General features: G+C 41.5%; 1 protein-coding gene across 1 annotated transcript in view; it reads left to right on the top strand.

The window, feature by feature from the left end:
• AKAIN1 (A-kinase anchor inhibitor 1) overlaps nt 1-11,914 on the top strand; it is a 53,016-nt gene extending 41,102 nt beyond the window's left edge. The window contains exon 2 of the mRNA XM_032293293.1: nt 9,838-11,914. Coding sequence (XP_032149184.1) covers nt 9,838-10,031 — 194 coding nt within the window. The 3' untranslated portion in view covers nt 10,032-11,914. The remainder of the gene's footprint in view (nt 1-9,837) is intronic.
• The last annotated feature ends 273 nt before the right edge of the window (nt 11,915-12,187 follow it).

Raw genomic sequence — 12,187 nt, 5'->3', positions numbered from 1 at the left:
TTTTTTGAGAAGGAGTTTTGCTCTTGTTACCCAGGCTGGAGTGCAATGGCGCAATCTCGGCTCACTGCAACCTCCACCTCCTGGGTTCAGGCAATTCTCCTGCCTCAGCCTCCTGAGTAGCTGGGATTACAGGCACGTGCCACCATGCCCAGCTAATCTTTTGTATTTTTAGTAAAGACGGGGTTTCACCATGTTGACCAGGATGGTTTCAATCTCTTGACCTCATGATCCACCCGCCTCGGCCTCCCAAAGTGCTGGGATTACAGGCTTGAGCCACCGCGCCCAGCATCTAAGTCACAATTTTTTAAGAAAATTATGTAAGTGGTAATGAGTCATACATACATGCATGACTAGATTTTCTCTTTGATGAACTGAGTACAGAGTCATAAGAAAGTCCACGTCTGATAGATGAGAGGAGGGGTGAGGGAGTGAGTTTGCACGAGAGGCAGAGGCTGGTCACACAGGGCCCTGAGGTCCATGGTGAGAGGTTTGAACTTTCTTTCCAAATGCAATGGGAGACCAAGGAAGAGTTTTGTGCAGGTGCATGACAGACTGGTTTTACATTTTTAAAGTTACTCCAGCTGCTGTTTGAGACAGTGGAGTGAATGGAAGCACAAACAGAAGTGAGGGGATATGTTTATGCATGTTCCATTTTGTGCAGAGAAGGAAATAATCTTTGGATTTGTGTCTGGACACAAGCTCCTTGCTTTCCTTCCTTATCCTGAAGACCAAATCTTCAGCAAGAAGGTGTCATGGAAGGGACTCTGGCCCAGAGTGTGGAGCACACAGATCTGAACCAGTGTGTGACTTCAAACAATATTCTGAGCCTCCAGTTTTCCACTTGAAAAAGTATAGAATTGATACTTCATCTTGGTTAATCATTTCACATCTTAAAATCTTTCATGATACTTAAAAATTGTGAAAAATCTTAGTTATCCCATTGTTCCTGAAGGTGAAAACTCAGCCTGCCATATGCAAGTCTGGTGACGTTGGACATTTAATTAATGTTTCTGAGTGACTATTTAGGAGAGGCCAGAAATTGAGGATAGCTGGCAGAAGGCTTCCAGTTTCACACCATGCCCTGTACCACACCCCCATCACAGCCTTGAAAATTCGTCATTAGGAATTAGTTTACAACATCTGTCTGCTTTTTATTCCTCCTTCTAATACCTCCAGCCTGGTGTGAGAGCAAGAAAGACCCTGAGGGCCATGGAGCTGTTTTAAAGCACAACTATGTCTTACCTGCCCCTCAAAGCTTCTGCAGCTGGAATACGCTATCTCACATCACTCCTGCAATTTTTCAAATGTACTGGATATAGAGACTGTTGTGATTAATAGTATTCAAATTCATCTAAAAGCATTACTAAATTCATAGCCTCTTCCTGTCATTGTGTCATGAAGGGATATGGGAAATATTTCAACATTACAAAGGAATCTTCTTCAAAAGCTTGGGAGCTGTTCTTTCAAGGAGAGTAGAAAGGATTTTACTTTATGGCAGAGGATAGTCTTCCTTTGGTTCGCCTCCTGAGAGTCCCACTCTATAGTCACTTCCTCCAGGGACTAAAAATTACTTTTGAGACATTATTTAGTTAAATTCCAGACTTGCACTTTGTGATGGCTTGTTACATCTGGGAATTTGATTCCTTCTTTGGCAGAAAAAATGGTGACTGTGAAGATCGTGCTGTTTATTTTAGGGAGGACAGTGGCATAGGGTGGGGGTGCTTTTTTGTTTGTTTTTGAGGATTCCTTTAAAATCACTCATAGTGCTCATATTGGTTCCCTCCCCCGTTCTTCCCGGGAAGGGAGAGTATGTGGCTCATTTTGCTTGGGAACTCGGAATCTTTTGTTAAATATTTAAGAGATCTGCTAATATGGTCCAGTAATTCTTATCTGAATAAGGACAGGAAACTTCTGGACTCCATTTCCAGCTGCCTCAGAGCTCTTGGGAGGACGAATCTATAAATGGCCTAGTAAGCATTTTTGTTGTCAGAAAGTGCTGTGGATGTGCTAGTTACTCTAAGTATGTTTGAGAAAATAAAACCAGCCCTCGTCTCATGAGTCAAGGATATTCCCTATCTTCTTACCTCCAATGATCTCTTTCTCTTCCTCCCTCCTCCCTTCTCTTTCCTCCCCTTCACTTCCTCCCTCACCCCCTTCACACACACACACACACACACACACACACACACACACACGAACACATACTCCAGGAACCAAGAGCCAATCAATGTCTTCGTCCCCAGGAGGCCACCACTAGGACACAGCAGAGGCTATGGAAAGTTCTGCAGTGGGGAAGAAGGTATGCGAGCCTCTGGCTTCCAAAGTTTGCCTTGCCTTCTATTAGGGCCTTGGTGCTGTGACTTCCTCTAGCACATGAGATCACACAGTGTCTACTTTTGCTGTCCCGTATAAATACCAGACTCCTACATCTGAGAGTTCAGGCCAGCCTGGTGGTTGGGTGGCTCTGGATTGCCTTTCCTGAACTTTCTGTTTGTCAGCTGAAGAATGAGTCGGTTCATACATTTGGAAAGGAGGGCTTGTTTCTCATAGAGGGCTGCAGCTTGCCGGGCAGCCATTCTGACCAGCTGGGCAGTGTAGCCAGGGATGAGGCTGGAAACACACACTTCCAGGGAGGGGCACAAGGAACAGGAATTCTGGCTGAGCAGGCCAGATATCCATATTCAATAAGCTACAGGAGGAGTCATGAATATTTATGAAAAGAGAAACCTATGCATGCAAAATTGAGATTCATACCTCTCCCTGGTTCCCGAGTTCAAAACACAGCCGAGTTAGCATGAGCCCAGGATGGAGTTTTCAGCACTCTGACATCAAAAGGTGTAGCAGAAGATGCAAAACCCTCACTGCACAGCCTGCATAGACTCGTGGGAACCACTCGATAGTCGGTGGTCTCTTATCCCAAAGGAAGCCTCCCTTTGGGAGGTTGAGGAGGATGGATTGCTTGAGCCCAGGAGTTCGAGACCAGCCTGAGCAATCATGGGATAGAAAGTGAGACAGGCCTTGTTATACCTCCTCCCTCGCCAACCCCGTTAGCCTTTCTTTCCTAAGGCTTAAACAGAAACCAGCCGTTGTGTGGCAAGACACAGTCTACAAAAAATACAAAAAATTAGCTGCGCATGGTGGTGGGAGCCTGTAGTTCCAGCTAGTTGGGAGGCGGAGGCAGGAGAATCACTTGAGTCTGGGAGGTTGAGGCTACAGTGAGCTGAGCTCGTGCCACTGAACTCTGGCTTAGGTGACAGGAGGAATGCTGGTTGGTTGTTTTGTTGAAACATAAAAGGAAGGGACAGCATCAGGTAACTGGTTGACGTTAGGTTGGAGTCTCATGAAAGGGCTGGTTTCTGTTTAACCCTTAGGGAATAAAGCCTAAAGGCGTTGGCGAGGGAGGAGATAGAATAAGGCATGTCCCACCTCCCATCTCATTAGAGCCCAGAACTCAGTTTCCCAGGTTATTCCGGGGTCCTCTTGGCCAAGAAGGGGTCTGTTGAGTCGGTTGGAGGGGTTTAGGAGTTCATTCTTATTTCTCATTTCATAGATTTTTCTAGAGTTCCTACTGACTGCAGGAAGGGAGAAACTCTTGGGAGGAGTTTGATTTCTGAGTCTCTTGGGAGTGAAAGGAGGAAAACCTGAATTTCTGCTGAATTTTGCAGAAATTTATGTGGTGGTCAGAGCAGCCTTTTAAGTCTCTCTGAACTCATAATACCATCTTGACTGTTACCTAAGTGCTCAGGAAAAGGAAATATTTAAAGAGTCCAAGACGGTATTTTTACAAGCATTCTCTGTGCCTCCACCTCTAGTGAAAAGTCTTTTTTCAAATGTGTGTTTCCCTGGTCAAAACCACTTATTTTAATCTATCCCAATTTGTCCAAATTTTTCTTTATGGTTGTGCTTTTTGTGTCCCATTTAAGAAATCTTTGTCCACTCTCAGGTCACAAAGATATTTTTCTAAAAGCTGGATTGCTTTTTGTTATAAATTTATTTTTTTATTTTTATAGAGATGGGGGGGGGTCTCACAATGTTACTTAGGCTGATCTCGAACTCCCAGCCTCAAGTCATCCTCCTGCCCCAGCCTCCCAAAGTGCTAGGCTTACAGTTGTGAAGCAGTTTTAAGTTCACAGCCAAACTAAGCAGAAGGTACAGAGATTTCTTACATGACCCCTTCCCCCACACTCGCACAGCCTCCCCCTTTCTATGTCCCTCACAGAGTGGTGCATTTGATACAGTTGGTGAGCCTACAGTTGGTGACTACACATCATAGTCACCCAAACTCCATAGTTCATATAAACATTCACTCTTGGTGGTGGTGTACATTCTATGGGTTAGGACAAATGTGCAAAGACGTGTACATCATTATGGTTAGTATCCATCATACAGAATTGTTTCACTGTTCTAAAAATCCTCTGTGCTCCAAATTATTTTACTTTTCAAAAATAGATATGAAATCCATTTGGAAATTTTTTGTGTGTAGTGCGAAGTAGTCACTTTGATTATTTTTCTATGTGAATAACTACTTGGCCCAGCCCTAAAGATGGAAAATGCTGTCCTTTTCCTGCTGGACAACAGTGTCGTGTTTCCTGTAAATCGGGTGTTCCATATATGTGAGTGGTTGTTTCTGCACTCTTTAATGTATTGGTCAAGTTTTGTATCCCTGTATTATTATCACACTTTCTTAATTGACATGGCTTTGTAACTGGTATTAATAGCTGGTGAATTAGGTCCTTCCTATTTCTTGCTTTGTTATTTTTTTTTCCTTCAAAATTACTTTTGCTTTTTCTTGGCCAAAATAACTCAGTAAGCATTTGGATTCCTGGAGTAAAATTGTCTTTTCCTTTTCAAGTTTTATTGGCACCATTTTTATGGCTTCCCTAAGGAATTACAATCCAGTGACACTGTATCATTTAAATTATGTTCTAAAATAATTCAGCAGCCCCGCAAGTAAAAGCTTTCCATGACCCTGTTCGTCAGTCACTTGTCTGCCCTGCCCGTCAAGGCCAGGGAAAAAATTTGCTTCCTTTTCCCCTTGGCCTTTCCAAAGTCCGTCTGTGTTTCGAGGCCTTCCCCAAATCTTGCATATTCTTGCCTTAATTATGTAACTCTCCTCAGACTTCTGTAGCTATGCTGAGTGGCACAGATATGAGGATACTCTCAGAAAAAGGCCCCAATACTTCCCCAGGACCCGGGCTGCTCAGGCTGGACTCCTTTCTCATTGCTTGTCTCCCTTCCTGGTAGGCACCAGCCACTCAGACTGCCTTAAGCTCCTCTCTGGCCCTGTTCTTGTTACACAGATCAGGGATTCGCCATTCAGGGGTGGATCTTTTTGCCTGGCGTGTTCTTCCCTTCCTGCTCCCAGCACATTCCTTTTATCAGTTAATGTTCATTAATCCTTAAGTCCCTGTCTGGCATCTTTCTCTAACCCCTAAACTACATCAGTTTCCTTTGTGGTATTGTAATCTAACAGGTTGATTTCCTGATACACACGTCAAGTCAATACATGGAGACACTGGGTTGCAACAGAGAAACAGGTTTAATCCTAGAGTTGCCAGTGAGGAGATGGGAGGAAACCTCCAATCCGGTTTGGGGCTATGGATTTTAAGGGTTTGGAGTGGACTGAAGTGTGTGCAGATAGTTGACTGGTCCAAGAGTGCAGGGTGAAGTCACGGGACAGGAGGATAAAGATGTTGCATTCTCATACTGATCCTGTTCCTCTATGGGAGTTGGCATCAGCTGTTTTGCTAGAATTTGGATTCTGTAAAAGTTCTTAAGTGATCCTTAAACAAAAACCCCATGATTGTAATGTCAGCTATCCTGTCTATAGGAACAATGGGGATACACTGGCAGTATCTAGTGTTGAGTGACTTTCAGCAACAAGGAAGTGGGCCAGAGGGCAGCCTGACTGATGCTTAATTACAACTATATCTCTGTCCAGCGCCCGGCATTCAATTCCTGTCAACTCTGTGGGGATGGTTTCAGTATGCTCCCCATGCTCCCTTCATAGCACATGTCCTAGTTCCCAGTTATAAACCTATTTGATTAGCTGGTTAACATCTGACCCTTCTAGATTGTAAGCTTACATAGGGCAGGGGCTATAACTGTTCTGCTCAACATTTTAGTCTCCATTACCTACCCTAGTGTTGGTCATGTAGTAAATGCTCCGTAATTCTTTTATGAATGAATGCATGTATGAACGAAACATTGGCCTAGTGGCCTATGTTACTTTCCATAGTATCATGCATGTAGGTCCTCCATAAATATCTTTCTGATTTATCTCATCTTGTTGTCTAGGACATTTTAATAAAGAACTCCATATAATTTCTAAGAGTAGATGTCTACATTCTGAAATAATGTGGCTGGCCATTAGAGGTAGAGTCAGGGGTGATTCTTAATTCCCTGTATCTGATTTGATAAGGGTGGTGGCGGTAATAGGCAGTACCATTCAAATATAATTTAGAAGTGTCCTATGCCTGCTTATAGGTGTCCTGCTTTCTTCATCTCAAACCTACCTAAAATACTTCTGATTTGGTTGTGGTGTGTAGTGGAAGAGCATGCTCAGTGGGGCTAGCAGCAAGCTGGAATCTCAGGGGCTGTGACTTTTCACTGCAGGAAACTCATGTGACTTTAGCTTGCTTGGTAGCAAAGCAGGGCTCCTGGGTTTGCTTTATTTGCAGTTGGTGTAGATGAGTGAGATTTAACATCTGGTCCTTTATGGAAAATTCCTGTAGTTCCAGAGCTGGAAGAAAAAACTATCATTCTATTATTAAAGGGCCCAGAATTAGTTCTTGTTCTCTGTGTTCCATATGCTCGTCATTGATAAATGATCATTCTGTCTTTGCAGTCTCAAGCAATCAGAAGGGGAGATAAAATATCTGCTCCCTGGTTACCAGCAGCAGCCCTGTGTATTAGAGTGTGTTCAGGGAGTGGTGCTGGAGTCCTGTCTTGCCCTGATAGGGACTTCCGTAATTTGCATATTTAGTGAGTCTTCTGGGAAAGATGAGAGAGATGCCAGTTCGATACAACCTCTGCTGCCCTGCCTGTGCATTCTAGAAAAAAAATTGCTAACCAGATTCTGTCTCAAAATGGAACACTGACCTTTTCCAAAACCTGCCTCACTGGAATGTAACAGAGCTAATGTAATAGAAGGAAATGACACTTAAGTTCTGGAGGGAAAATTGATGTAAGTTTTTATCAGGAGGGTCATCCAATGAGATGTTGGTTAACCAGCTTCACTCAGGGAAATGAGGGCAATATTGTAAGAAAGTCAGAGCAGTAAGATGTAAGGAAGTTAGAGTCCGTAGGGAATCTGTGCAGCGGACCTATCTACACACTGGAGTACCTCTGAACTGTTAAACGAGAGAGCAATGAATGTCTCTGTGTGAGCTGTCCTATTTTTGTTTCTCTGTTAAACAGCTTAGTCTATTCCCTGACTAACACATGGTGGTGGACACTTACAAATGCTTCCTATGTGTTAGGGACCACACTGAGTGCTGAATATGCTTTATGTCAGTTAATTCTCCACCAACCATCCTAAATTAATGCCACTTGCCCATTTTACAGATGTGCAAACAAGCTTACAAAGGTGAAGTATCTTGCCCAAGATTGCATGAATGCGAGTGGCAGAAATGACTTGAAAGCTCCGAAGTGATCCAAAACACGTGTTCTTCATAGCTGTGCCCTCGTGACTCTTCATGTAGAAAAATTTCTATTCTTCTTGGCCACTTCAAAGTTTCAGTCTATTGCAAGTGATGCTTCCAGACTCCTCTGCTCAGTTTGGTGTAGATTGATCGTTTTATCCTGTTTTTTAAAATATTGTTTTTTGAATAGGTTTATCTTGCCTCATTCACTAAATTGTAAATCCCTCAAGGGATGGATAAAAATGCTCAATAAATGATGATTATATGTCTAAATAGATAAGAACTGTCTGGTGTTCCAGAATTACTCAGTATTATCTTTTGCCGTATTTCCTCATATGTGTGTAGATTCTGTTGTTAATTAATCAAACCCAGTGAATGTCTTCCCTCCAATTTTAAATACATCTTCATGGTAGTGAGCATATTTGTGTTGAGGAAATATCCAAAAAGATGATTTTGAATAAGAAACCATGCCCATTTTGTTTACCAGTATAAATATAAATAGGTGGGATTTTGGGTTTTCCAGATTGCACTTTAACCAAATGTTAGATTCATGATCATTCTACCATGAATGAGTTAGTATTATGTCTGCTGCACAATTAAAAAAAATACAAAATAGCAGTTGCCTTAAACAAGCTATGTATTTTTTTTCTAACATAAAAAGAGGCCTGGAGGTGAGCATCTGGGAACTGATATGGTGGCTTCTTGGTCATTGGATCCCAAGCTCTTTCTTTTTCTTCTGAAATCCCTGAAAACGGTTTCTATTCTAATGGTTCTAATAGCTCTGGCCCTTGTAATAACTATCAGGCCAGAATTGCAGGCAATAGGATGGGGAGAGGGCAAAAGGCCTTTATCTGACTTTACCCTTCTAAGTCCCTTTTCCAGAATTTTTACTAAATGAACTTCCACTTCCAACACGGAACTTAGCTATACCTAGTTACATAAGTACTCAAATAAAATTAAGACTTTGTTTTTAACTAAGAAAGAAAGTAAAGAATCAGTGCTGGGTAGACTGCCTTGCCTTCTAATTAGAAAATTCCCACTATTCCAGATTGGGGGTTGACAAACTGGCCCACGGGCCAAATCTGGCCTGTGGCCTGTTTTTTTGTGAATAAAGTTTTATTGGAAGAAAGCCATATGCACTCATCTGTTGCTGATTTCGCGCTACAACAGCAGAGTTGAGTAGTTGTTCCAGAATATGGCCCATGAGCTTAGACTCTCTTCTAGCTGGCTCTTTAAAAAAAAAGTTTCTCAGCCCCTGCTCTAGATTGCAGGAAGCAGGTTCTGTTAAAAAGGTTTGCCAAGCCCTGCTCTAGATCACAGGGGGCAGATTCTAATAGCTTCACTAGTTGTGATGCTATTATAGAAGCACAGTTGACCTCAATATGGATTCAGTGATCATCTATTCTCCAGCCCCAGTGAGGTTATGTATACTAGGCATGTATTTGGCTGCAAGTAACATAAAACCTGAATAATTTTGGATTAAACAGAAAGGATTTAATTACATGAAAGCTCAGAAGTACACGGCCCAGGGCTGGTGCAGGTGCTCAGTGTTGCCCTCAAAACTGGGCTGCTTCTTTCTCCTCAGCCATATCTAGAATATTGGCTTTCATCTTCATGCTTACTGGAAGATGAACGCAGTACTTGAAGGTGTTATGTCTGCATTTCCTGAAGGAAGCGGTGAAGGTGCAAAAGGGCAAGGGTCTGTTCTTTTCTAGAAACTTTCCCAGAGGCCCTCATTGGCCAAAGTTGTCTCTCTAGAAGCTGAGGATCCTAGGATTCAGATAACTGTGGATGGAAAATATTGGGGAAAAAAACCCAAGAAAAGAAATAGCAGTACAGCAGTAAAAAATAATACAATCTTAAAAATACAGTATAACAACTATTTACATTACATTTATATTATATTAGGTATTAAAAGTAACTACAGATGACTTAAATGACTTATGGGAGAATGTGTGTAGATTATATGCAAACACTAGGTCATTTTATATCAAGGACTTTCGTATCCACAGGGTGTCCTGAAACCAACCCTCCAGCTGTATGTGCTCTAGCGGGCTTCTCATAGTGAACAAGCCCACTCCAGTGTGTTCTTACAGTCTCACTCTTCCCTCCTATCTTTTTCCCCTACCCTTCCCTCTCACATTCCTGAAATTAATTTCTCTCCTTTTCCCCTCCTTTTCATGTTTTTGGCTAGGTGAGAAACCTGGAAATGAGCCTGAAGAGGTGCAGCTGCAGAATGCCAGCAAACAGATTGTGCAGAATGCAATCCTGCAAGCCGTGCGGCAAGTCTCCCAGGAGAGTCAGCACAGGGAGGAGAGAATCAGCGATAGCCGGAGCCACATCCAGCTGGGTGTTGGGGAGTTAACCAAGAAGCACGAAAAGAAGTAACACGGTGCATGTGCTCTTGACATGTGCTCGGTTTCTAGCCTTCCTCTTAGTATAGGACGCATCACCAAAATGTTGCCAATAAAGTAAACAGAAGTGTCATCAGCACCTAGATGTAGAATGAATTCGCACTAGCCCCTGGCTGAAAAGCACTGTTTTGAAAAAGTGCATTAGATGATTCTGTTCTATTTATGCAGTGCCTCTGAAACATAGTGGGGCCAAATGTGACACTGTAATTGCAAAAGTAGTTTTGCAGGCCAATGGATTTTTAAAGTTCTTTTATTTGAAAGAAAGAATTCTATATCTCATTTATTTACTTTTGCCTTTTATGTATTCCTTCTGTGAATTTAACAAGCTGTCTTTTTGCTGAAATACTGAGTTCATTACTGAGTTCTTTATATTAAAAAGGCATTCTGGAAAGGTGAGGGAATGGAGTTTTAGTTACCTTGGAATGTGAAATTGAAGGCTTTTATAAAGTGGATTCAGGTCTAAGATCAAGTCAAGCAAAGGCAAATTCTAAGATTGAGTCCCTCGGGATCATGCCAAGGCATATATTAATATTTATGTTATTTTAAGAAAGGGAGGAATTTAGGCTTTTCAATAGCTCAGTCTTTTAGTCTCAATTCTCTGAATAATTTAATAATTGGTGTTTATGCTTTGTGTAGAAATCTTTTGGGAATATGGATTTCTTTTCTCATCTTAAGATTAAGCAAAATAAGTGAGTCTACACGTGTGAGTTGCCAATAACTCAATTCCTTAGAAGCTTCATAGAGAATGGCTAGAATTGTGTATTTCTTTAACAGCTGCCTATCTTTGAGAGACTTATACTTGGGACTGACCATGGAATGCAGCATCCTTGGAAGGGATTCTGAGGCCTTACAAATGCTGTTTTGCCACCAGACTATGTATCTGCATTAGGACCTTACTAACTTTTCCCATCCACAAATTAAAATTATTTTTTTGAGATTATGAAAATCATTCAGGTCAGGAATACATGAGAATACAGTGGGCACAGTAAAGCAGCCGTGTTGTGAATGCAGTGACAGAGATCTGTGTGTACATTTGTAATAAAGGCATCTGTGCAGCAACAGGGTCAATCCCTGCTCCACTTCTGTGAGGAGAATGCACATATTTCTGGAATATCTAGAGTCCCATTTCCTGGGCTTCACAAAAGTTATTGAATTGGTACTCTTGGGGACAGAGAAAGAATTTGACCGTGGTTAAAAACCCTCTGGTTTCAGAGTATCAATATCTACATTTGATTTCTTTTTAAAGCAAAGTATTAGGGCATAAAGTATGACATATTAAAATATACTTCTAAAATTCCAAAACACTACAGTTTCAAGAATAAATATTTGGATAATCGATAATGAATGAAAAAAATATCTTATCAGCTTTGTTATGCTATCTCCCAAAGAGCACAGGTGGAATAAATTCACAGGGAACATGGATGGAGAATGAAGCAGAAGAGCTTACAACTTAAAGATTGTTTACTCATAAGTATTTCTTTTAGCAGAATTCGTGCCAAGTGAAGAATGAGTTTAAGTTGACCAAAAGTCATGTAACTGATGTGATATAATTGCACAGCATAGTGAGAATGAAGGTATTCAGGGAAATTATTCAGGAGTGCCACACACAAAAAAAATAAATAAATCTAATGCGTGTAGTTTGCAAGTGATCTAGTACTATGTCTACTCAGATGTCTGGATATAACCAGCCCTTGTTTTTGCTGTCGTGGTGACAGAAAAATATAAACATGCTATTTTTCCTCTCTGATGTGTCTGTGCTAAAAAATTGGTAATTTTTGGAACATCTTATTGACCTCTGTATCTAAATGTTATTTATAAATAAAACATATACAGCTTTGAAATATTTTAAGCAAAGTTTTCTAGACTCTGCTGTTTGGCTCATTTTGAACATGAATCTTACCATTATTTGGCACCATGGTATTTCCAAGGCTGTTTTCAAACCCCTAGATACCATGACCAGGAGAAGTGTTTCTTTAATGGGCCCTTCTCTGTTATTGCCTGAGGACAGCCATGGGATGGTGGGTCCTGAGGCTTGAATGGAAAGGGATGTATGCTAAGAAGTGGTCTTTTGATCTCGAGAATTAAAGGTAAGTGGCTGCCATGTTCTTTGAGATGGAAAATAAACAGCAA

The sequence above is a fragment of the Sapajus apella genome, unplaced genomic scaffold, assembly GCF_009761245.1.
Source record: "Sapajus apella isolate SASKATOON/1434 unplaced genomic scaffold, GSC_monkey_1.0 scaffold29, whole genome shotgun sequence".
In the NCBI taxonomy this organism is placed as follows: domain Eukaryota; kingdom Metazoa; phylum Chordata; class Mammalia; order Primates; family Cebidae; genus Sapajus; species Sapajus apella.
The sequence above is the reverse complement of the archived record's forward strand: the minus strand, read 5'-3'. Positions and strand labels throughout refer to the sequence as shown.